The sequence below is a fragment of the Mesocricetus auratus genome, unplaced genomic scaffold (assembly GCF_017639785.1).
Source record: "Mesocricetus auratus isolate SY011 unplaced genomic scaffold, BCM_Maur_2.0 Super-Scaffold_100676, whole genome shotgun sequence".
Lineage (NCBI taxonomy): Eukaryota > Metazoa > Chordata > Mammalia > Rodentia > Cricetidae > Mesocricetus > Mesocricetus auratus.
The window spans coordinates 134,616,675-134,641,271 of NW_024429266.1; the positions used below are offsets into that span (position 1 = coordinate 134,616,675).

The window sequence follows — 24,597 nt, forward strand, 5'->3', positions numbered from 1 at the left end:
CAGACACGACAGTGACATGAATAGAGCTCATTGCTGGCTGAGTACGTTTCTAAGGGCTTTTTGTGTGTAGTCGCACTGAAATCTCACAACAAATGGTGAAGTAAACACTGTTATTAAACGTATTTTTATGGAAGTGGGGGGAGACACCAAAAGCTTCAGCGATTTGCTCAAGGTCACTCAGTCAGCCTCAGAGTCTGTAACTAAAGTCACTATATAGGAATAATAGGATGTAACATGCTTTGGAAGCTTAAAAAAATAAAATCCATGTGTCTAGTGTATTCAGTAGCCTTTAGCATCACACAGCATGAAACAAGATCTGCAGAAACCCATGTCTCAGCAGGGATGCACAGAAGACAGACTAGGCAGTGGAGGATGCAGTAGTCTGGTAATGGGTTCAGAGGTGTCACTTCGTAAGCACTTCCTAAAGTACCAGTGCACGAGGCACACAGCATTGTCTGCTGACGATCTTTCGCATCCAAGAACAATAAAAAGAATGAGCAGAGAAGGCCACATTTCAACATCTCATCAAGGTAGAAGGGATCATTTCCAAAGATGTAAAAGTTAGTTCAACCCTTATGACTCAGTGCTGTGGTGGAAGTTCAAGCTAAAAGCAAACATCGGCAGATTAGAACTGGGAAGCAGGAGCTGGAGAGATGTCTCAGGGGTCAAGAGCACATATTACTTATGTGGAAGACAAGCATGTCCGGAGGTTCACAACTGCTTATAACTCCAGCTGCAGGGCATCTGATGCCCCCTACTGTCCCCCCCACCAAACCTACTCCCAAACCCATAAACCTAAAAAATAAAAAAAGAATGGAAAAAGTAAAACTGTCTTTATTCAAAGACGGCAGGATTATCTATGAATAAAGTCTCCCCAACTGGCAAAATACTATTAGAACTAAGAAGCAACTACACAGAAGTTTTAGGGCACTGTAGGTCACAGACTAATACACGATAAGGATACTTCCTTATACACTAGCATGAACAATTTGAATTTACATTTAAAACATACTGCGATTGCATTACAACAAGAATCAGTACCTATAAATCAACCAAAACATCTACTAGATCTCTGTAGTTTTTTTTGTTGTTTTTTGTTTTGTTTTTAATTTTCATTCTTTTGTTCTTTTGGATACCTGCTACCCCGCTCCCAAATAAATACACACAGGAACTTATTCTTTCTTATGAATGCCCAGCCTTAGCTTGTCTTAGTTTCTAGCCAGCTTTTCTTAACTTAAATTATCCCCTCCACCTTTCGCCTCTGGGCTTTTATCTTTCTCTATTCTATATACCTTTCCTTACTTCTTACTCCATGGCTTCCTGTGTAGCTGGATGGCTGGCTTCCGATGTCCTCTTTCTTTTCTTGTACCTTGATCCTCTCTTCCCATATTTCTCCTCCCATTTATTCTCTCTGCCTGCCAGCATTACCTTTCCTTTTTCCTGCCTTGCTATTGGCTTGCTCAGCTCTTTATTAGACCAATCAGGCAAAGAAACACCTCTTCACAGAGTTAAACAAATGCCACAGATCTTTGCATCATTAAGCAAATGTTCCAAAGCATAAACAAATGTAACACATCTTAAAATAATATTCTACAACAGATCTGTAGGAGAAAAATGATGATATTCTGCTGAAACAAAATCAAAGACCTAAATAAATAGTAGCCTACCCATGTTCATAGATATTAAGAGTTGAGATGAGCTCCACTAAATGTGATCTACAAATTAACTCTACACAATGTCCAAGTTCTTACAATTATTTTTAGAAAATATCAAATTGATTCTAAGGTTTGTATGAAAAGACAAAAGTCCAAGAATAGACAGCAAAATACCAAAGAACCGTGAGTCAGGAGGATTGTGGTGATTTGAATGAGAATGCCACCAATAGACTCACATGTTGCATACTTGGTTCCCAGTTGGAAGAATTGATCAGGAGGAGGATGGTCCTGTTGGAGGAGGTGTCGCTGGGGGCAGGCTTTGAGGTTTCAGAAGCCCACATCATTCCCATTGTCTCTCTCCCTTTCTGCCTTATGCTTGTGGATTGAGAAAAAAGCTTCCAACTACTGTTCCAGTGCCATGCCTGCCTGCCTGATGCCTTTCTTCCCACCACTATGGTCATGGTCACCCTCTCAAAATGCAGGAAATTCCCCAGTTAATTGTTTCTTCTATAAGTTGCCTTGGTTATGGTTTTTCTTCAGAGTAATATAAAAGTAACTAAGACACCACCCAACTTCAAGATTTAGGGCAAAGTACACACACACACACACACACACACACACACACAGTTAATAGAATAGGATGGAGAGCTAGAAGCCTAGGGTGGTGGTGCATTGATAGACTGAGGCAGGTTGTAGTTAAAGGCAATAGGAGCTACGTGATAAGATTCTGTCTCCAAATATCACACCCAATGGAACAGACTACGTAGTTCAGAATAGACCTATGAAACTATAGCCAACATTTCTTTATCAAAAGGACAAAGGTTTAAAGTGCACAAGAGATGTTTTCCTTAAAGAGAAAAATTTAAAGTATAGTTATTAATGCAGATTAATGTCACATATGACTAGGTCAATGGTGACATTGTTATACATGCATCTTTTGTATCTTCTACTTAACTAACTCCCATCCTCTTGCCCTTTCCTAGTAGTCCCTATACTATCTTTGGAGTTTTACAAAATTGTATTTTGACAGTCTTATTTTCAATAATAGGTACTGAAACAATGGAATATCCACAAAATGAAAACAATAAAATAAAATAGAAAACAACAAAATGCCCTGGATGAAATGACAGACTATGGACGCCCCATGGAGGGCCTCACCCTCCCTGGGAAATGAGGGGGTACTGGGGGGGTTGGTGGGAGGGCATGGGAGGAGGGGAGGGAAAGGAAGAAGGACCTGGGATTGACATGTGAAGCAACCTTGTTTCTAACTTAAATTTAAATATAAAAATAAAACAAATGAGTAGAGATACTGACCTTAGACCCTTTACAAAGATAAACTCAAAATGAGTCATTGACTTCAATATAAAACACAAAACATAAAACTTGTAGAAGATAAGAGAAACTGAGATGGCTTTGGGTTTGAAAATGGGTTTTTAGACATAGTATTAAAATGAAACGTTTCTGGGGGCTAGAGAGAAGGCTCCATGGTTAAGAGCACTAGTTGATCTTGGAGAGAACTTAGGATACACTCCCAGAACCTACACAGTGGTTCATAACCACCCATAACTCTAGTTCTAGGGTATATGACAACCTCTTTGACATCTGTGAACATAAGACATGCACATACTACACAGACATGCATGCAGGCAAAATACTCACATGTATAAAATTAAATAAATCTTAGAAATCATCTTCTCTGTGAAAGACACTGTTTTGAGGATAAAAACTGAAAGACTGCATTGTCTGAAGAGATACCACAGTACTGTTAGGAAAATAAGAAGCCACAGCCTACAAGAAAACAGCTCCAAAAGATATAACTTGATAAAATGTTTGCAAAAAAAGTTGTATCAAAATAGACAAAGGAGGGCAGATATCCCCTGCTCAAATGCAGGCCATGCCAGCCAGAAGAAGAGGTATGCCCCAAGTACCATCCCCATTCCCACAGACACAATTGTCTATCATCCCTCCTCCTCCAAGCCCCCATCCCTGTTGCCATGTCCTTGCCCCCAACTCAGAAGGACATCCCTGCTTGAGGACAGCAAAGCTATCCAGAAGAATAGGCAGGCCACTCAGCATGGAACTCTCCCACTCCCTCAGTTTGGTTCCCACAGACCTATTCCTCTGTCACTCACCATCTCGCCAGTGCTGAGTCCCAGCCCACCAATCAGGTAGACATCTCTTACTCAAGTGCAGGCCCCACCAGCCAGAACAGCAGGTAGGCAAACTCAGGCAGAGACTCACTACTGGACCAGGGGCCACACCAGACACCAGAACTCTAGGTAGACCATTCGCCTGCAGACCTCCTCCACTCTTTCACTACCTCTCCTCCCAACCCTGACACCATCCCCAATCCCTCCTCCCCTCTTCATCTCTGTGTCTTAGTCTCAAACTTGGATGGAGAGCCCTGCTCAACCAAAGGCCATGCCAGAAGTCCAGGCAGCCATCAGGGAAATGGAAATCAAAACTACTTTGAGATTCTATCTAAGATCAATAACACAAGTGACAGCTCATGCTGGAGAGGATGTGGAGCAAGGGGAACACTCCTCCATTGCCAGTGGGTGTGCAAACTTGTGCAGCCGCTATGAAAGTCAATAAGGCAGTTACTCAGAAAATTGTGAATCAATCTACCTTAAGACCCAGATATATCACTCTTGACCATATACCCAAAGGACACCCCATTCTATCCAAAGTACACTTGTTCAACTATGTTCATATCAGCTTTATTTCTAATAGTCAGAACCTGGAAACCACCTAGATGCCCCTCAACCAAAGAATGGATAAAGAAAATGTGGTGCATTTACACAATGGAGTACTACTCAGCTGTAAAAAAATGACACCATGAAATTTGCTGACAAATGGATGGAGCTAGAAAAAAATCACTTGGAGTGTGGTAAGGCAAACATGGTGTGTACTCACTTGTAGGTGGATATTAACTGTTAAGTAAAGAATAATCATGCTACAATCCACAGACCCAGAAAGGGTAAGTAACAAAAAGGGTTCAAAGGTGGGAGGAACACATGGATCTCCCTGGAAAGGAGAAATAGAATAGATTTTGTGGGTAGCCTGGGGGTGTCTGGGAATGGGAACAGGAGGGATCAAGTGGTGGGAAGAGTTGGAGAGAGAGAGAACAGGAAATGGGGGGCACTGAGGGGATGATGTAGAACTCTAGTACAATGGAAACTTCCTGGAATCTAAAAGAGTGACCCTAGTCAGGATTTCTAGTAATGGGGGCACAAAGCCACACCAGAAAGAAATCTTCTTTAAGCAGGCACGGCTCGTAGTAGTTCACCTGGAACAACAACCCAGCCACAAAACCTTTGACCTACAATTTGTCCTGGAGTAATTCGGGAGTAATGGCAAAGAACTTGTGGGAGTGGCCAACCAATGAGTATTTTAACTTGAGGCTCATGCCATCAGAGGGAGCCCATGCCTGACACTGCCTGGATGGTCAGGAACCAAGTCTGGATAGCCCAGAGACCTGGCTAAGAAAAAAGTCAATGAAATGATATTCTGCTATACTCATAGATCAGTGCCTCGCTCGATCATTATTAGAGAGGTTTTATTCAGCAACTGATGGGAGGAGATGCTGAGACCCACAGTGCTTGGGCAACCCAGGGAAGAGGGTGAGGAAGGATTGTAGGAGCCAGAGGGGTTGAGGATATGAGAACACAGCCCACAGAATCAACTAGCAGGGTTCATAGGGACTCACAGAGACTGAAGGGACAATCACGGAGTTTGCATGAATCTGGGCCAAGCCCTCTGCATATATGCTATGGTTGTGCAGCTTGGTGTTCTTGTGGAACTCCTAACAATGGGAGTTGGAGGGGGTCTGACTCTTTGGCCTGCTCTTTGGACTCCTACTGGGTTGCCTCATTCAGTCTTGATATGATGAGGATTTGTGCCTAGTCTTATTGTAACTTGTGCCATTTTTGGTTGATATCCTTGGGGGACCTGCTCTTTTATGAAGGGAAACAGAAGAGAAGTGAATCTGGAGGAGAGGGGAGGTGGAGGAACTACAATTGGGATGTACTGTATGAGAGAAGAATAATAAAAAATATCTCCAAACAAACGAACAAACAAATATACAAAGATTTTTCCCTCTCCCACTCTTAAGGTTGCATAGGCCTACACTTGATAAACAATAAAAGACAGCCAATCTCAGTTAAGTAGTGGGCAAAGCTATTCCCTAATTCATACTTTAACAAAGATGACATATAGATAGAAATCAGCACATAAAGACATGTTTGAGTATCTGCAAATTAAAATAAGATCCTGTTGTGCATGCCCACTGAGCTGTATAAAACCCAAAGCACCAAACATGTCAAAGGATGGAAAGTACTTGAGCAACAGGAACTCTCCATCCCTCTTGGTGTGAATACTAAATGTCACATCTACTGGAGGAGTCAATTTGTAGATTTCTTACAAAGCCAACTATATGGATCTGCTCTAGAAACTCTGCTTGTATGTATTTATCCAAACTAATCAACATTTCAAGGAAAAAATGTGCATACTAGTGTCTTTAGCAATGTTATTGATAATTGCTCAAACTCCAGGCATCCAAAATGTCTTTTAAGAAGCAAATGAATAAATGAGCTGTGGTATGTCTGTACAATGAAATATTATCACTCAATGTTAAACAGAAACGAAATATCAAACCAAGAAAGACATGAGTGAGGTACCTTAAATGCACATTGCTAAGATAAAAGAAAACAGTTGGTTCCAAAACATTGTATGCTATGATCCTGACTGTCTTGCTTCTGAGAAAGGTGGAGGGAGTCACAGGGGCAGTAAAAGATCACTGAGTGCTATGCCGAGAGATGGAAGCATGGCTAGGAAGAGCACTGAGGAGTTTCAGGGCGTGGACGTGAAGCGCTGTAATGGTGAATACGTGAATGTATGTGTTTAAAATCCCTATGCACAGCACAGTGCAGCGTGAACCCTGCTGTAAGACACGCACTCCAGTTAAAAACAATACACTGGTATTGGTGCACTGATTATAACAAGCCTACCACATCACTGTAAGATGTCAGAAATAACGTATCTTACACCTTGTACCTCTGAGGTGACAATGCGTACCACACCTGTGATCAGGGCAGGAGGTAAACAGGTTTTTCTTTCCTTTTTGCTTCCAGAGGAGTTCAAGGCTCCCAAACCCTAAAACCCAACCAGCGTCTGAATTTAAATATTCCTTATTGTGATTTCCTTTGCTCATCCACCAGGCTGTTTGCAAAGTCTTGTTCACTGTCTCAGCTTGTTCTTTTTTTGGGGGGGGGAAGGAGGAGGCACCGTGAGACTGAGGCAGCACCTTGTGTTGGTCCTTAAGAGGAACCAGTTTGCAGAGAGGCTGGGTGGAGAGGGCTGGAGGCAGAGTGACAGGCAGCTGGCAGGTGAGGTGGAGTAGAATAGGCTTATGGGGTGTGTATTAGTTCTTGAAGGACCAGGGGTTTGTTGGGAGAGAGACAAGCTAAGATGATGGAATTCCTCTAATCACACACACCACTAGAGTGATTCACATTTGTGTATTGCTGGGTGGTACAAGCCCCAACCCGTACAGAGAGACTTGGGAGGACATCTGGCTGCACTTACTTTTTTAGATATTCTGCTCATCCATGTTTTTACGTAAGGCATCCACTTGAGTTCGTCCGGATCCACGAACACCATTCCACATCGGCTGACGGTAGCAGGGGAGGCCACCTTGAGATCTTGTACCTAAAGTTGGACAGGAAACAATGAATAGATTGCTTCCATATCTTTTCAACTTCAGTAGTCACGAGTCACATTTTTAAAGTATAAGCTAACACAGAAAGGGATTATGTAGAAAGAGTAAAAGAGCAGTATGCAGTTTGAAAGGGAACAGGAGAGTTAGGTGAAGGTTTAAGGTAGACCACATTATCAATCATCCCCCTACCTCTCTCTCTCCCCACCTCCATAGTGCTGATTTGTCTGGTCTGAAACTCATAGAGATCTACCTGCCTCTGCTTTCCAGCTGCTGCGATTATGGGTGTGCCCTACCACACCTGCATACAAAATAGGAATGGTCTTTCCCCCTTTCACTCTATTTACTTTTGCCATTCTAGCCATGGACAGGCATACGGCAGATAGGCTTCAGTACTTGAGGGATGGAGGGGGTACATTTGGCATTTCCTGTGAATTTTTGTAGCTGTGTTTGACTCTCATCTTTCTCAAAGTCCCTCACAAAGGGGCAGAGAAGATAATGTCCATTCCTGGCACAGTGGAATAATTTTTTTTCACAGAATGCCTAATATTATTGTTACCTAGAAATTAAAATGAGGTAAGCCACATTCGTATCTGTCTCCAAAAAAAGATTGAGTGGAACTAGAATTAATCCTACTTCTATTTTATAGAGAAATGGGAACATCTGACAGGTGTTGTCAATCTATTACAAAAGATAATAAGTACCCAGCAAGTAAATAAAACACCACCACTGTAAAGTAAGTTGTTTTTGATGGTGGTGGTCAATTCATTGAATATTTCACTTCCAAGTAAGGTATACATTTACCTCAAAAAGCATGTGGATTTGAGGTGTGAGTTTAATCCTTTCACTGTTAGCCAGACACAGCATCTTGTTGTCATCCAACACTGTATTCATATTTTCAATCCAGAGAGCATCCACTGGTCCATCACTTATTATCCATTTATGATCTTCTGAAGTATCATTCACAGCTGCTCGGACACTGAGTGCCATCAAACCATCCTTCCATTCCAAGGTTACATTATTGACTTCCCCATATAACTCACCCATAGTGATCGATTTTGGATTAAGAACAAAGGTTTTTACAGGCTGATAAAAAGGGTTGCCTGTGTTGAGTTTTTCCAGATTCCCTAAAGTTTCTGCTAATACTTGATAAACTGTGGTTTTGCCACCTCCTGTTGGTCCTACTAACATAACACCGTGCCTTACCAGCATAGTTTCATACAACTGTATCACCTTTTTGACCATACATAATTCAGGCTGAAGGTCTTGTCCAATCATGACATCCACAATTGTTGACTGCAAAATACCATAGTCGTGTTCTGGGATTTGGACTCCAGGAAAAAGATCAGATATAATCCCACTGACAAAACAGAAATGACATTAGTTAGGAGTCACCTGGCATTCCTGTTTTCCCATACTTGCCATAAGTAACAGAATGGCCTTTTGACCATCCACACTACAGGTCTGTCCTGGGCTGTGCCAGGATCCATCCTTCTTCTGAACTCTTGTGGGATCTCATTTCCTGTTCCGCAGGCTGGTGTTTTTTTCTACACAACACGACTTCCTTCAGGATGAACAATAGGACTCATTTCTGTATTGCCCACAGTGCATGGTAGCACAGTTCCAAACACCTAGCTGATGAATTTATCAATAGACTTGAAATTTTCATTTCAATGTGTCCTTAAAGTATTATATATGCTTATGACTATATATGGATATCGAGAAAAATACGATGGAAACTAAAATAGAAAATTTGTTGGGGCTTTGGCTGCCAGTTATAAGGTAACTCCATTTAAACTCTTTTTATACAGGTGTATTGGAAGCTTCTAGAGTAGTAGGCTTCCGTGTGACCTTTTCTAAAGGTCTCTAGTGTTAGCTAACCCTCCACATACCTCCTCCTTTACCCTGCTCTCTCCATCCTACCCCCATTCATCCATCCCCATCCATCGTTCTGATTAGCATTCATCCATCCCCATCCATTGTTCTGATTAGCATTCATCCATCCCCATCCATTGTTCTAATTAACCCTTTATACCACTGTGTCCTTTCTGCCCTCCCTTGAAAGACCCCCACACCATGGCCCTTTACTAATTTCCACATGGTCCACACTGCAGTGAAAGGCCACACCCCCAGAGTATATGGGCAACACAAATTGGACTTAGTTCTTTTTAAAAAAGACATAAAGTTAGGTGTGTAGGATGAGGGAGGTAATCTGGGAGTTGGGGATGGGGTGAATGGGATCAAAACACACTGACTGAAAGCTTCAGAAGACAAAATCTTGCAAATGAAGCAGAAAATTATACTAGTTAAAGGAAGGAAGGGAAGAGCTGTGAAAATTCTGAGAAACAGTTGAGAAGAGACATTCCTGTGGGAAGATGGAGGTTTAGATGTCACCACATAATAGATACACAAATATATTTGAGATGGATATATATGTATGTGTGCCATGAAAACTTAAGTAAGCTGTTTAGAGAAACAAAGAAGACGAATAGAAAGGGGGAATAGGGAGGGCGGAAGACCACAGTGTGATGTGCTCAACGTACAAAATGGATTTGAATGAAAATGTCCATATATAAAACACTGTTCAAATTACAAAGAAGAAATGTTTAAAGTTATAATAAAAATTATATTTTTATTTTTCAAAGTGAAGGCATAGTGTGGCAAAAGTACCCAATGGGGTAAAAGGGGTGAATTTTGCACACTTCAGAAAGAGGTCTTTACTGACCTCTTTACTGAAGCTGGTAAGGTAAAAAGTAAAACCAAATAGACAAAAAGCAAACTTCAGTGGGATAGAAGACTTCATACATACGCTTGATGAATGAATGACAGCCCATACCTGCAATCCCAGAACTCAGGAAGCTGTGGCAGGAGGATCATAAGTTCAAGGGCAGCCTGGGCTACATAGTGAGAGTCTGCCTCAAGCCTCTCCTCTTCATAAAAGAATGACTTAAAAAGATAGCTCCTTTGTTTTTATCAGGTCAAGGCTTTGAGTTTGTATAAACATAAGTAAAAGAACATAATGGGAACATCACCTAAGAATAACAAAATGCTAGCAGACATGGGAAATGACACTTGAGGACACAGATAATTGAAGACCTGCATATGAAAACAGTCTTCTGGTTTTGACCACTCTTTGCATTTGAGGGGAACTGGTATTTTTCCTACAACCATTTATATAACTATAGAAGAACAAAACCTCTCCGTAGTCAATGTGATGGAATCCATTAAAATGAAATATTTGTAGGACTGCGGAGATGGCTCAGTGAGTAAAGTGTCTGAATTTGGATCCCTGGGACCAATGTAAAAGACCTATGTAGCACAACTGTAACCCAGCACCAGAAAGGAGTAAGCTGGCAGAGACAGACAGATTCCTGAAGTTCATTGGCTGACCAGCCTAGACAAATCAACGAGCTTCAGGTTCAGTGAGAAACTCTGCCTCAAAAACAAAGGTGGAAAGCCAGTGAGGAAGATATCACACAGACAGTCTATGGCACAGAAAGTCTGCCTCAAGGAATCTCCCTAACAGAAAGATGATAACTTGGCAAAGATATATGCATGGAAAATAATATTCAAATATCAACACCAAGACAAACACAGCTCAGTTAACATACATACAGTGTGCTGACTGGTCTTGTGTCAACTTGACATACAAGCTGGAGTTATCTGAAAGGAGATAACTCAATTAAGAAAATGCCTCTATGAGATCCCCCAGTAAGGCATTTTCTTAATTAGTGGGGGGGCACCTATTGTGGGTGGTTCAATCCCTGGGTTGGTGGTACTGAGTTCTAGAAAAAAACAGTCTGAACAAGCTGGGGGAAGCAAACCAGTAAGCAGCACCCCTCCATGTCCTGTGCTCAGCTCTTGCCTCCAGGTCTCTGCACTGTTTGAGTTCCTGTCCTGACTTCCTTTGATGATTTACAGTGATGTGAAAGTATAAGCCAAATAAACTCTTTCTTCCCCAACTTGCTGTTTAGTCACAGTGTTTTGTCCCAGCAATAATACTAACTAAGATATAGTTATAATATAGTCTGGAAAGTGGTGTTGCAGTATAACTATGCAGAGAGGATGGGTAGAAAGGAAAAGATGGGATGTGTGTTCCCATTTGCCTTAGTCACATAACTTTCCAAACCTACAAACTAGGAAATGGCACAATCATAGTACTAAGCATGAAGGGAAAAGCAAAATAAACAGAAGAACTGAAAATTATGACCTTTGGAGAGTGGTATTTGGTTAAAGGCAAGAAGTGTTCCTTTCTGTAAGACTAATTTATGTGCTATTTTATGTTTTAAAATATGTACACATATAACTTGGAGAAACACAATGAGTGAATTAAAAAAGAAATTATTAAAGCAGTTGCATTCATGTTAAATTCGAAGCCTGCCTTGGTTTTCAGACTAGACATTTCTCCAAGGCCAGGAATTTGACAATTTGTAAAATGATACAATTTGGTGACCAATATTTTGAAAAACAAAAGGTGATTAGAATAGTATAACAGCCCTGGCTGTTCTGGAACTCACTCTGTAGATCAGGCTGGCCTCAAACTCACAGAGATCTGCCAGCCTCTGCCTCCTGAGTGCTGGGATTAAAGGAGTGTGCCAGCCACCCCTCCCCAGCCTTATTTCCTTTTCCTGACTCTTGGTTTTTTGAGATAAGGTCTCATGTAGCCCAGGCTAGCTTTCAACTCCTGATCTTCCTGGCCCCTCCCAAGTGGTGGGCTCACAGATCAGCGATGTCACCTGTGGCTGTGTTTCTTAAAGGAATGCACATACCTCCAGAAGAGACTAGAAATGTATTGGCTTTAAAGAGACAGAAAACCCCAGGAGCAGTATCCTTTCCCTCTACCCTCAGGAGCCCTGGGAACTTACCTGAACAGGAGAGCATCGTCTGTTAGGAATTTCGGCAGGTTGGAGTCTCGCAGAGCTCTGATCAGGACCACATCTTCACTTAGGTCTGGGTTCTCTCTTTTTAGAGATCTAAATCCAAGAGAGCCATTAAGATTACATTGAAAGAATGTGAGACAGAATGGAATGTTCTAGATCAGACACCACTAAGATTCCAGATAGAGACTTGTCTTCCCATGTGTGTTGATTCACCTCTATCAAGGCACAGAGACGAGTCCTTCATTGGCTATGAAGCCTAGAGGAGAGTGACAGGGTCATTTTCTCAAGTATCCTCCTCTACCAATCTAGACTCTGTGCAGTCTGGATTTAGAGGCCTGTGAATGTATCACAATGGCTCACATCTCTGTTACTTTCTGTTCCCTCTGTCTGGAATGCCCTGCCTCTCTCTTTTGCCTGCTCCTTTAAAAATATTTCTTTTGTGTGTGTGTGTGCGTGTGTGTATGTGTGTGTGTGTGTTGCACACACAGAGGCCAGAAGAGGATTGTTAGATCTCTTAGAGCTGGAGTTACACTCAGTAGTGAGCTACCCAACGTGGGTGCTGAGAGTCTGAGAGTCAAAACCAGCAGGTCCTCTGGGAGAGCAGAAAGTGCTTTTAACTGCTGAGCCATCTCTCCAATTGCTTGTCTGCTCTTACTCTCCCTTCCAAAGCAGTCCAGTTAGCCTCATCCCTAGAAAGCCACTACAGGCTAGTCTGTCTGTCTCTGCAGCAAACATCAGGCAGAGCCCTGTTGTTGCCCTCACCACGTCGTATGGATGACTGCACATCTGTCAGTCTTACCTGTGGGGATGCAGTTGTGTTCTCTGAGTGGAGAAAGATCTGGATGGGTTACCCAGGAGGACATGTACTGAATCTGGTAGACTAAGATAAGGGGCAGAGAGTGGAGGCGGCAGCAGGATTTGTGCCAAGCTTCAGGAGCCAGGGGGCCTGGATTCACTGAACTGGGCTCAGTGAGTCCTGCTCTCCAAGAGCAAGAGCTAGAAAGAGGATAGATTTCCTCTTAGGCCCTGGGCAAGTTAGGGACTGAGGATGTGCTACCTTGAAGTAGTTATAAAGGGGAAAGTTGAAGCCTGAACCAAGAGTCTCCTTTGCTAGTGACTAGGATGCACCTTAGTCTTGAACCTTCTCTGAGAAGACTGACAACTAAGCTCCTTTTAACCCTTGGGGTAGTTTTAGGCAACATGGGGTTCTGGGGTGTGCACATCAGACTGAATCCTTGACGACTGGTCAGCCTGACGACTGGTCAGCCTGACAGTTACTGAGGCATTTTGAAAGATAGGTTTTATTTTATTTTTAATTGGATGCATACTGCATATTGCAGGTATGTGTTAATGAGGGCAGGGTCCACGGTGGTCAGAAGAGGGTGTAGGACCCTTTAGAACTGGGGTTACAGGAGATTGTGTGCCATCTGATATGACTGTTGGGAGCTCAATTCTCTGGAACAGCAAATGTTCTTAACCACACTGACTCATCTCTCCATCTGCAGTAATGGACTTTGTTCTATAAACCCAATGTACTTGAGGAGTTCTGGAGAAATGAAGTTAGTTAAAGTGCAGTTGCACTCACAACGAAGATCACTGGGTCACAGGAGTGACAAAGAAGGACTTCTCACAGCAGCTGCAGCCATGTTTATTAGTCACTTACTATCCATCAGACATTGCTCTCAAAGCCTCTGTGAGTCACTTACTTAACTTTGATTACATGGTTAGAGTTTCATTCTTGTCTGCCCCCTCTGGTGTGTGTGTGTGTGTGTGTGTGTGTCTGTGTGTCTGAGTTTCTGTAACCACATGTACTTGGGGACCAGAGGATGACTTAGGGTATCATTACTCAGGAACCACCCACTTTATTTTTTTGAGGCAAGGTCTCTCACTGATCCAAAGCTTCCCGATTCCAGAACACTGCTGCCTAGTGAGCCCCAGGTATTTGCCTGTCTCTGCCTCCTCAGTACTGGGATTTCAAGCATGCAGCATCATGCTTGCTTTCTTACATGGCTTCTGACGTCGGAACTCATTGGTATGGCCAGAACTTTAATGACTGTGCTAGCTCCCTTTGGGTTTCTTACCCAGCCATGACCAGCACAGACTTGACGGCTCTCATGCCGAAGTCATAGTGATCCTGCTGGGATAGCTGCTCACTGCAGAGCTTGTACATCTGCGTCATCTTTCTCGCTAGTATTTTACTGGATTCGAATCCTTCAGAATACAGAATTACCTAGGAGAGAAAATAGAATGCAGTGCTTACATGGTCTTGCCTTTAACATATTAGTCTGATATGGATGTGCTTGACATCTGCCCTAGACTTCACACCCTTTATATTGCTTGGTGAGGAGACAACAATTAAAGAGCATGGTAGTAATGTGACCAGCTGCCTAACAATCCTGCACCGATGTTATCCCTGCTGTATCCTCAATCTGTGAGCCAAAACAAGTCTTCCTTCCTTCAGCTATTTTTGTCAGACACTTTGTAATGGCACCGAGAAAAGTAAAGGACTTAATGAGAAGGGTTTCTGTGCCCCAGGGAGAGTGACAGGCAGGCAGAGTGCTGTCCAGGGATATGAGTAGTGATTCTGCTTGTGGTAGGGGTTCAGTCCTTGTGCCCGCCATTCTAGCCTGCTGCCCAGCTTTGCCAGGTCAGAAAGTAAACTGTCTCACTTTCCTACTGGAGTCTCTAGTGCTCTTATTATGAAGTGAGGATATTTGTCACAATGAAAAGCGTTTGCTGATGAGAAACCCCCGGTATCCATCTGTGACTACAACAGGAAGCGTGCCCAGAAAACTGGACTTTGAAATTCCTCCAGTTCGGGACTGGAGGCAGAGTGGAGATGTGGGCACATGCTGAACAGGTCACAGACAGAAGTGGGACCAAAGCACTGCTTGTCTGAACCTCCCTCGGCACCGCCGTGTAGGCAGGAGGCACAGGACACCCCGGGACACTTCAAGCATTATGCCAACTCAAGCTGAAATTCCCCTAGGGTTGGTCTGGTCTCGTCTTAATCAATTCCTTTTACTTCAGGTAGAAGATTCTTCAATAATTCAAAGGACTGTATTAGCTGCAGGAGTAACCAGTGCTTTCCGAGAAACTCCATCCTAAAAGGGGAAGTGTCCATCGATAAGAAATGCAGCACGGAGCTCTAGGGAGCTTTTGGAGTCCTGAAAAGAAGACTTGTGTTTTGATCTTGGCGCCAGACAGATGAATCTCTGTGCAAGTGTTTGCTCATATCCGTGTGAGTGGTGTGTACTTTGTTGTGCATAAAACACACCTCATGAAAAGTGCTCTGAGAAACACGTGTAGACTTATACACATGGAATCTTAGGATGAAAGAACAAAAACGTTCAAATAAAAGGATGCCTCGATAGATGTAGGAACAATAAGCAGTCACAAATAACTTATTAATGTTACTGTTTTTTTTAACTTAAACCGTTACAGACTACAAATGAACTCCCTTCTTCATAATCAAGTGATTATTAATATTGAAGTGATTAATTCAGCTTTGACTCAACTTTACTTCTCCCTAATTTTGTCTTTTTTTTTTGAGATAAAGTCTCTCTATATTACCCAAGCTGGTTTTGAACTCACAGTAATGCTTATGTACAGGCACAAGGCACCAGACTGGGCTGCAATACATCTCGACTCTAATCAAATTTATATCCAAAGAGAAATGAGGATAATGCTGTCGTTTTAGAACAAATCCCGACACCCTAACTCCTAGTGATGAACTGATTAAACCCCAGTAAAAGGGTTAATTATATGCACTGAACAAAGGGGTTAATTATATGCACACTGAGTAAATGGGTTAATTATATACACTGATCCACCCATTTTTAGGAGTCTGCTATATTCTATAAACCATTCGGCGGGAACTCTGGATGTTAGCCTTAGGACTGAAAACCAAACAAGTATACAGATGAGGCATTCACTGTGTGCTGGAATTTATACACCGGGTGAGTAATAATAAACAGTCATTGCTTGGGTGCTTAGAAAGTGAGATGCTGAGTCTGAATTGTCAGCTCGTCACATAGAATGACCTGGGAAGAGAGTTAATGAGGGATTGTTGAGGGGCAAGACGTGCCGATTGTGGGCAGCACCACTCCCTGGGCTTGGGTCCTGCATTGTGTAAGTGTGTAAGAGAGCTGAGTACAAGTGAGCAAGCATGCATTCATTCCTCTCTGTAAGTGAGCAAGCATGCATTCATTCCTCTCTATAAGTGAGCAAGCATGCATTCATTCCTCTCTGTAAGTGAGCAAGCATGCACTCATTCCTCTCTGTAAGTGAGCAAGCATGCATTCATTCCTCTCTGTAAGTGAGCAAGCATGAACTCATTCCTCTCTGTAAGTGAGCATTCATTCCTCTCTGTAAGTGAGCAAGCATGCATTCAATCCTCTCTGTAAGTGAGCAAGCATGCATTCATTCCTCTCTGTAAGTGAGCATTCATTCCTCTCTGTAAGTGAGCAAGCATGCATTCAATCCTCTCTGTAAGTGAGCATTCATTCCTCTCTGTAAGTGAGCAAGCATGCATTCAATCCTCTCTGTAAGTGAGCAAGCATGCATTCATTCCTCTCTGTAAGTGAGCATTCATTCCTCTCTGTAAGTGAGCAAGCATGCATTCAATCCTCTCTGTAAGTGAGCATTCATTCCTCTCTGTAAGTGAGCAAGCATGCATTCAATCCTCTCTGTAAGTGAGCAAGCATGCATTCAATCCTCTCTGTAAGTGAGCATTCATTCCTCTTTGTAAGTGAGCAAGCATGCATTCATTCCTCTCTGTAAGTGAGCAAGCATGCACTCATTCCTCTCTGTAAGTGAACATTCATTCCTCTCTGTAAGTGAGCAAGCATGCACTCATTCCTCTCTGTAAGTGAGCAAGCATGCACTCATTCCTCTTTGTAAGTGAGCAAGCATGCACTCATTCCTCTCTGTAAGTGAGCAAGCATGCACTCATTCCTCTCTGTTCTTGGCTGTAGACGTGACTAACTGCTGTAAGCTCCTGCCCCCTTTTCTCCCTGTCTACTTTGATGGGCTGTCATCTGGAATTAAGAACCAAAATAAGACCTTTTTTCTCCTAAGTTGATTTTGGTCAAGGCATTTTATCACAGTAACAAAAAAGAAACTAGGAAATAATAGGAGTCTCCGTCTTGAATTAGATGGCAAATAAGACAAACCATGCTTAAAACCTTGCTGTAGCTCACCTCTGCAATCAGCGCGTAATTGGGAACCATCATAGCAAACGGTCTGAACAGGGCTTTCAGGTTGTCTGGCAGTTCCGTTCTGCCGGCGTAGCCAGGGTTCATGGTGATGAAAGCTGCACAGGTCATAACGAGCTTGATTTCCCGTCCCTCAAACATGAATCTGGAGAGCTGTTCAAAGTCAAGGTATAATAAATGAGTCCTTCTCTGGGCGTGTGTAAATTCTTAAGTTAGGAACTCACTTAAGGATCGGCCAAACAGAACCCACCAAATCCTTGGTGGGATGGTGGAAGCTTTCTCTTGGTCTGTCTGCTTCCCGTCTCTCCCGGGTTCAGTGTTCACTGCTCTCTGCCTCCCTGCCTTGCCTTGCCCAAGCTGTGTGCTGCTTCCTGACCTAGTCCTAAAAGCTTCCGGTCTCAAAATCTGCAGGGACTCCAGTTTACCTTCCACTTTGTGGCTGGTGGACGAGCCCTCTCCACTCCTATTTTCAGGCAGCCACCCAGGAAGAGACTAGTTTTAGTTTTTGAGTGGTGTGGCCTCTTTGCACAGCACTACTCCTTCACTTTCCTATAACACTAGATGATTATTGAACACCTGCTGCAAGTCGAGGCCCTGTGTGAGCCAGGCTGACACGGCGTTGAAGGGTGCTCATGTGTGAGCCCTGGTATGTGCAGTCAGACCTGGATGCTGTGACCACCCCATGTGGTCGATACAACAATGGGTTGGTGTGTGTGTGTGTGTGTGTGTGTGTGTGCGTGTGCGCATGCGCGCGCGTGAGCATGCACCTACAAAATCCATACTGGGAACAGACTGGCTCCTGGAGGAGACCTGAAGCATGAGGAGAGGCATTTTAGGTTGATAACTGGGCAGCTTTTCAGGCGGGAGGAGCAGGAGCAAGAAAGAACACTGCACATTCAGGGAATGAACAGAAACCCACTCTGCTAAAGGGTGACAAAGTTCAGAGGGGAGCATAGGTAGGTCTGGCACTGTGGACTGTCCCCCGCAGACTCTTATGTTTGAATATTCACTTCCCAACTAGTGGTGCTCTTTCCGAAGGTGGTGGAACTTTGAGGTGGCAGCACCTCATTGGAGGGGGTGGGTGGCTAGAAGGAGGCCTTGAGGTTATGTAGTCTGGCCTACTTCTTGTCTGCTCTCTATTTCCTGACTGGCCAGTTAACCCACACTCCTACTCCTATGCCTTGGTCACTAAGTCTTAGCCTTTAAGCCTTTACCTCATCCCTTCCCCACCGTAATGGACTGTATAACCTCAAAATGTAAGCCAAAATAACCCCCTCATTCCTAAAGTTGCTCCTTGTCAAGTATTTTCTGTGACAGCAAGGAAGGTAACGAGTACACTGGACTCCGAGCACTAAGAGTCTTCTACTCTAAGTTGGAGAACCTCTCTTTTGTCTCATGGCTTGTGGGAAGCAAAGAAGACGAGAGAGATGGAGTAGAGGGGACAATGGAGAGTTTGGGCAAACTACAGACTGGAATATGAGTGAGAGTTAACACTGGAGAGACAAGAGCCAGAATCTGAGAAGTTTATGTGTGGATGGGAGGTTCTCAGCAGATGCAGTTCAATACCAGCTAGTGACAGTTTAGATTCTGGGCTGAAGGTAAAGAGACAAGACAGAACAGAAGCCAAGGTTCCGAGATGGGACAGTGAATGACCGGGCTGTATTAGGCCAGAGACTACAGGGGTAGACCAGGGTGGATCTGAGCCCTGTGTCATTGCCTGGGAAATGGTGGGTGATTTGGCGGCTGCAGAGTGGTGGATACTTGCATTGCTCAAGATTACACTTACATTTCAGTTTCTTCTTGGTTCTAGGGGGTGTAGCCCACTCCGAATACACGACTGCCCTCCAGCTGGGAATGCTCCAACCCACCTCCATTCTGTCTGACTCATGCCCCCTTTGCTCTCAGGATTTGCTCTCTGCGGGTTACTCAGCAAGATGGCAATGATTTGCAAATTCTATCTGGAAATCTTTCCATTTAATCCACACCTTCCAGGAGTAGGTGGGAAGCAGGCCAGAAGGCAGGGGCCACTTGGATTCAGGTATGTATCTCAGTTCTGTGATGTCCATAGAAATAATTTTTAACTTTTTAAAATCATTTTCACCGGTAATCATCTCCTTAACGTTTCTGGTTTTTTCTTAATTAAAAATTTGAACTGTTTCCTGCATGTTTTGTCCCATTGGTCATCATCCACAGGACTCTGAGAAGTTATTGGGATGTGCAGGTGCAGACTTGAAGTCCAGCTGCAAATCCAGCTTTGTAGAAGGGGACTGACCGTAAAGGGACAGAGCCTATGACACTTTGACATTAGGACGGTGCCTAGGGAGAGTGACCTCCTGGGGATTCCGCATTGGACTTAATAACTCTTTACCAGGGTACCTGTCAATAGTAATTGGCCCCTGTGCTGGGGTGAGTCCAGAGACCCCAGCTTTGCAATATGAACCTTACTGGTGGAGCCTGAGAAAGTCTGAGTGTCTTCTGGAAGACGCTGAGGGAGGCATTAAGAGACTTGGGGCAGTTGGTTGGTTCACTTGAGGGAGTGAGGAAGGTTCTGGTTTGTGCAGGCTGAATCGTGCTGCTCTTTGGTGACGAAACCTAGAAGGTCCCTCCTTCTCAGCCATCACCCCCCAAATACAAAACCCCTTCCTCAGGAATGGCTCCTATGGGGGTATGTAGCAGGGTCACTCAGAATCTCTGTTCCTCAGATTTCCCCTTTCAGTTAGCTCTGAAGAGCTCATCTGAAGAGGTATGCACTCCTTGGGCTTCTCAGTTTTCTCTCCTATTTCCCCACTATCACTAGGTTGACCCTGGATGCCACAAACAAACTTATGGGGCCCAGAAAACGTGGCACTAAAGAAACATCGGGTAAGTAAATCTCAAAATAAGGAGAAGAAAAGTGAGGCAGAAAATCTGTGTGTGTGTGTGTGTGTGTGTGTACATTATGTTTGTGCGTGTGTCTGTGTCTATGTACATTATGTGTATTTTTATACATATGTATGTATGTGCATATGTATGCGCATGTATGCGTGTGTATCTTGGGTGTGGCAAGAAAGGTTTTCTGAGCTCAGGTGCCAGTTCTCATAGTCTCTGTATGCTCAGGAACTAGCACAGCATTTGTTTTTTTATTTTGCTTAGACCAGGACTTTGCATACCCAAGTAAGCAATGTTACTATGGCATTTACTGATTATACTGAAACTGTGTCCTCCCTAAGGCACTGCTTGCTGAATTAATGACCAATTTGAGAAAACGACATTGACAGCCAGTCACCCCCACATCTCACCTTGGCAGCTTTGGCATTCCTGATGGTGATGAGTTGCTGGGCAATGACTGACAAAACTTCAATGTCAATTCGATTGAACTCATCAAAGCAGCACCAGGCCCCTGACTGTGCCAAGCCGCTGAAGAAGCGCCCCATCATCTGAAATGCAAGCAGAACTGATCAACTTCAGGCTGCATTGCTGGTCTCCTCTATTGTTTACCATTTGGAGCTAAGACACTAAAGAAAAAGAGGGCTGTTTCTGGAGTGTTGTTGCGATTGTTATTCTAATGGCGATAAGCATTACATACCGGAAGCAAGCACATTTCTATGAGGACATACACTTTTGATTCTCTTCAAGTGGTTTGAATCTGAATTTCCTCTTAAATGAAATGATAACGTGTAACGTGTCTCCTTGGGGAATTTTATTCATAACCTCCACTTATCTATGGCAAATACAGGTTCTCAAAAAGTATAACTCACAGAAGAGACAAACGAGGGTTTTAAAGAGGCCTTGGGGAAATTCACCAGTGGGAATTTCTGTTGTCTTTGCAAAGTGCCCACTGTGGCAGGCAGTGCACGGGCACTCCCAAGCAGAGGCACTGCTGTACTGGGAGTGGGTCTTGATTTCTTCTTCTTTAAAGATTCATTTTTGTTTTATATGTTTGAGAACCTTGTCTGCATATATGTATGTGCACCATGTGGGTGTGGTGCCCACTGAAGCCAGATGAGGACGTTGGATCCCTTAGAACTGAAGTTACTGTTGGGAGCCACAGCATGACTGCCTGGAACTGAACCTGGAGCTTTCAAGAGCTTTCAGCCTCCTTAGCTGAGCTACCTTTCCAGTACCTGTTGATTGATTCTATAGCGGAATCCTAATGGTAAATGAGAAGGTCAGTGTAATTGTGCTATCTAAAGTGTGCAATGCCTTTGAAGTCTGGAGTCTTTTTGGTTGCTATTCCTTTATAATATACATGTTTCTAAGAATAGAACTGATGCATTTTCTGTCTCAAGGTCAAGTGAGCTGCACAGTTACTATTCTTCCTCCTGTTCCAGCAAGCATAGGTTCCTATGTCTCTCTCCAACCCCCCTCTCTCTCTGTGTGGGTGTGGGTGTATCTTCGTTTGTGTGTCTACACTCATACCTGTTCCTGTGTAACAAAACCCTGATGTAACGGGGAAAATAATTGCAGGAAGAAAATTTTGGGAAAAAACTGACAGAGGATGGAAAAACATTGAAATAGATGGTATAACTGACAAGAGTGTAGCCCAAGGTAGAAAAAGGCAGAAATACTCATCAATGGGGTCTTCAAGAATTTCCAAACCCAGCATCAGGACATGCTAGACAATTTGCGGTTCCTCATCTACTGGCCTTTCCTTCTCCTCTTCTACTTGAAAGACACAGGGTTGTTGAGATTTCAACACTAACAGATTAAAATGCCAGGATCTCATTTGTAGACAAAGGAGGTCTATTTGGGGAGATACTATGACTCGAGAAGAGTAATAGATCTGGACCCTTTCTCTGGTAAGAGAAGACCACGTGGAAATACGCAGATTAGCAGTTGTGGGTTAATAATTAAGTCAGAACTAGCCAATAAGTAACCTTAGCAAATGCCCAACAGCTTCATGATTAATATAGCATTCTGTGTGTTCATTTGGGACTGATGCGGCTCTGGGAACAGGCTGACAAGAAGAATGCTCATTACAGGGGTTGGTATAGGGGTTAGGCTTGACCCAGGAGATTTCATCAAAGGCCCAATGAAGAAGAGCTTTGCACTGTGCATAAATAGATACACATGCAATATTTAAAATTTATGTATTTTAAACATTTATTATTTTATTTAATGTGCATGGGTGTTTTGCCTGCACCATTTGTGGGCCTAACACCTACAGAGGCTAGAAGAGGATGTCTGGAGTTACAGACAGTTATGAGCTACCATATAAGTTCTGGAAACTGAACCTGTGTCCTCTGGTAAAACAGCCAGTACTCTTAGCCACTGAGCCATCTCTGAAACCCAAATTTTTAATTTTTATGTGTGTGTATGTGTATATGTGTCTCTCTATGTGTAGGCACTTGTGAAGACCAGAAGAGAGCTCTGGACTCCTAGAGCTAGACTTACATGTGGTTGTGAGCTGGCCAAGGAGGGTGCTAAGAATCAAACCTGGTCTTCTGTAAGAGCAGCAAGCACGCCGGGCAGTGGTGGCGCACGCCTTTAATCCCAGCACTCGGGAGGCAGAGGCAGGCGGATCTCTGTGAGTTCGAGGCCGGGCTGGACTGACAGCCTCCAAAACAATACGGAGAAACCCTGTCTCGTAAAAACCAAAAAAAAAAAAAAAAAAAAAAAAAAAAGAGCAGCAAGCACTCTGAACAACCATCTCTCTAGGCCCTGCTCAACAAATTAAAGTAAACTGGCTGGCTTCAAGTATCAAATATATATTGTTACAGCTCTGGAAGCTAGAAACTAGAAATTGAGGTGTTGATAAGCCATGGTTACCTAGGCAAAATATCTTTCCTGCCTGCAGACTTTAGTATTTGCAGGCAGCCCCTACCATTTCCCAGCTTGTATCGCACCACTCTAATCACTGCTTTTAGTGTGACTTTTCACAGAATTTTTTCTTCTATTATTTTGACTACTCTCGTAGTTCCTTATTCTTAGAAGGGCATTGGTCACTGGATCAGGACCATTCAGTTTTAGCATTATCTTATATATTGTAAAGATTCTATCTCTAAACCTAAACCGGGTAGTCAGATGTCAGGATTTGACTATCCTTTGAGGAAGGGTACACACAAACGAGAGAGCAGGGTCGATTCTGCGGTGCATTTTGTGATAATGCCCATGTAGGTAGCAGGCCAAAGGACAGCTGCCTGAAGCTTTGCTGAAACTGCAGCAGTTACCAGGTTAGCTGGGAGAGGGGGATGTTCAGTCATTTTGTGGTTTAGATGGAGTGCTTATGTCTCTTCTCATAAACAATTATGACATGTTTTCTTTGTCTTACTCCATTGTGGGCAACCATTGACTCGCTTTGATGTTTATGATTTGTGGAACTGTGGTCAACTGGACAGGCAAATAGAATCAATCTATTTTAATTGAAGATAACTGGGCAATTTAGACACACAAAAGTTTTTAAAAACACTGTCCTAGAGGACGTAAAGAAAGAGACTATTCATTGTTTGAAATAACTTTCCCCTTTGAAGAGCAGGTAGTGTATTTTGTTGTGTTAATTATTGTCTCGGGATCGAACATGCCCTCAAATCCTGCAAAGAGCAATCTTAGCATGAGTGTTGTATGAGGCACTGACATTTTATATTCAATTTCTAGACAAAACAGAGACAAGTATTGAATAATGTACAAATGGCGTAAACTGTGGCAGGAAATGGAAGGTAGAAAGTTGGAAGACAGTGTCTAAAAAGAATCTTAATGAACTGATTGTGTTCAGTTTTATATCTTTGTGATGTCAATGGCACCTACCAGAAGAACTAAAAGCCAACATGGATCTCTGCAAACCCCAAAGTGTCTGTCTGTCAGGGTGTCTGTGAGGTCAAAGCATTTCACAATTGTACTAAAGTCACTCAACTACCTGAAAAAAAACTATCAAAATGTTTCTCTCTTTTCGGAGAACACTTCCATCAGAGACTATATTTTCTTCAGATAATTCAAACAAATCAACAAGCATCAGCAGATTAAATACAAAAGAAAATATGAAAATCTAGTTGTCTGTCATCCATTTTGCCAACCACCAAAGATTTAAAAAGACATATAAAGAGCCAGTAAGCTTTTTGCCTGTGGAATTATTTTTCACAAAATGAATGTTTATGTTAACATTACTACTGGTATTTTAAGTCTAATAGATATACAAAATATATATCTTTAATTTC

The 24,597-nt window shown here is 43.0% G+C and overlaps 1 protein-coding gene across 1 annotated transcript in view; it reads right to left on the bottom strand.

Annotated features, from left to right (window-relative positions):
- The window catches only part of Dnah6 (dynein axonemal heavy chain 6), a 186,264-nt gene that overhangs the window by 92,074 nt on the left and 69,593 nt on the right, over positions 1–24,597 (bottom strand). Inside the window, exons 30-35 of the mRNA XM_005078273.4 lie at positions 20,746–20,883; positions 17,453–17,620; positions 14,333–14,481; positions 12,237–12,344; positions 8,176–8,731; positions 7,242–7,364 (exon numbers count right to left, since the gene is read on the bottom strand). Of these exons, the coding sequence (XP_005078330.1) occupies positions 7,242–7,364; positions 8,176–8,731; positions 12,237–12,344; positions 14,333–14,481; positions 17,453–17,620; positions 20,746–20,883 (1,242 nt within the window). The remainder of the gene's footprint in view (positions 1–7,241; positions 7,365–8,175; positions 8,732–12,236; positions 12,345–14,332; positions 14,482–17,452; positions 17,621–20,745; positions 20,884–24,597) is intronic.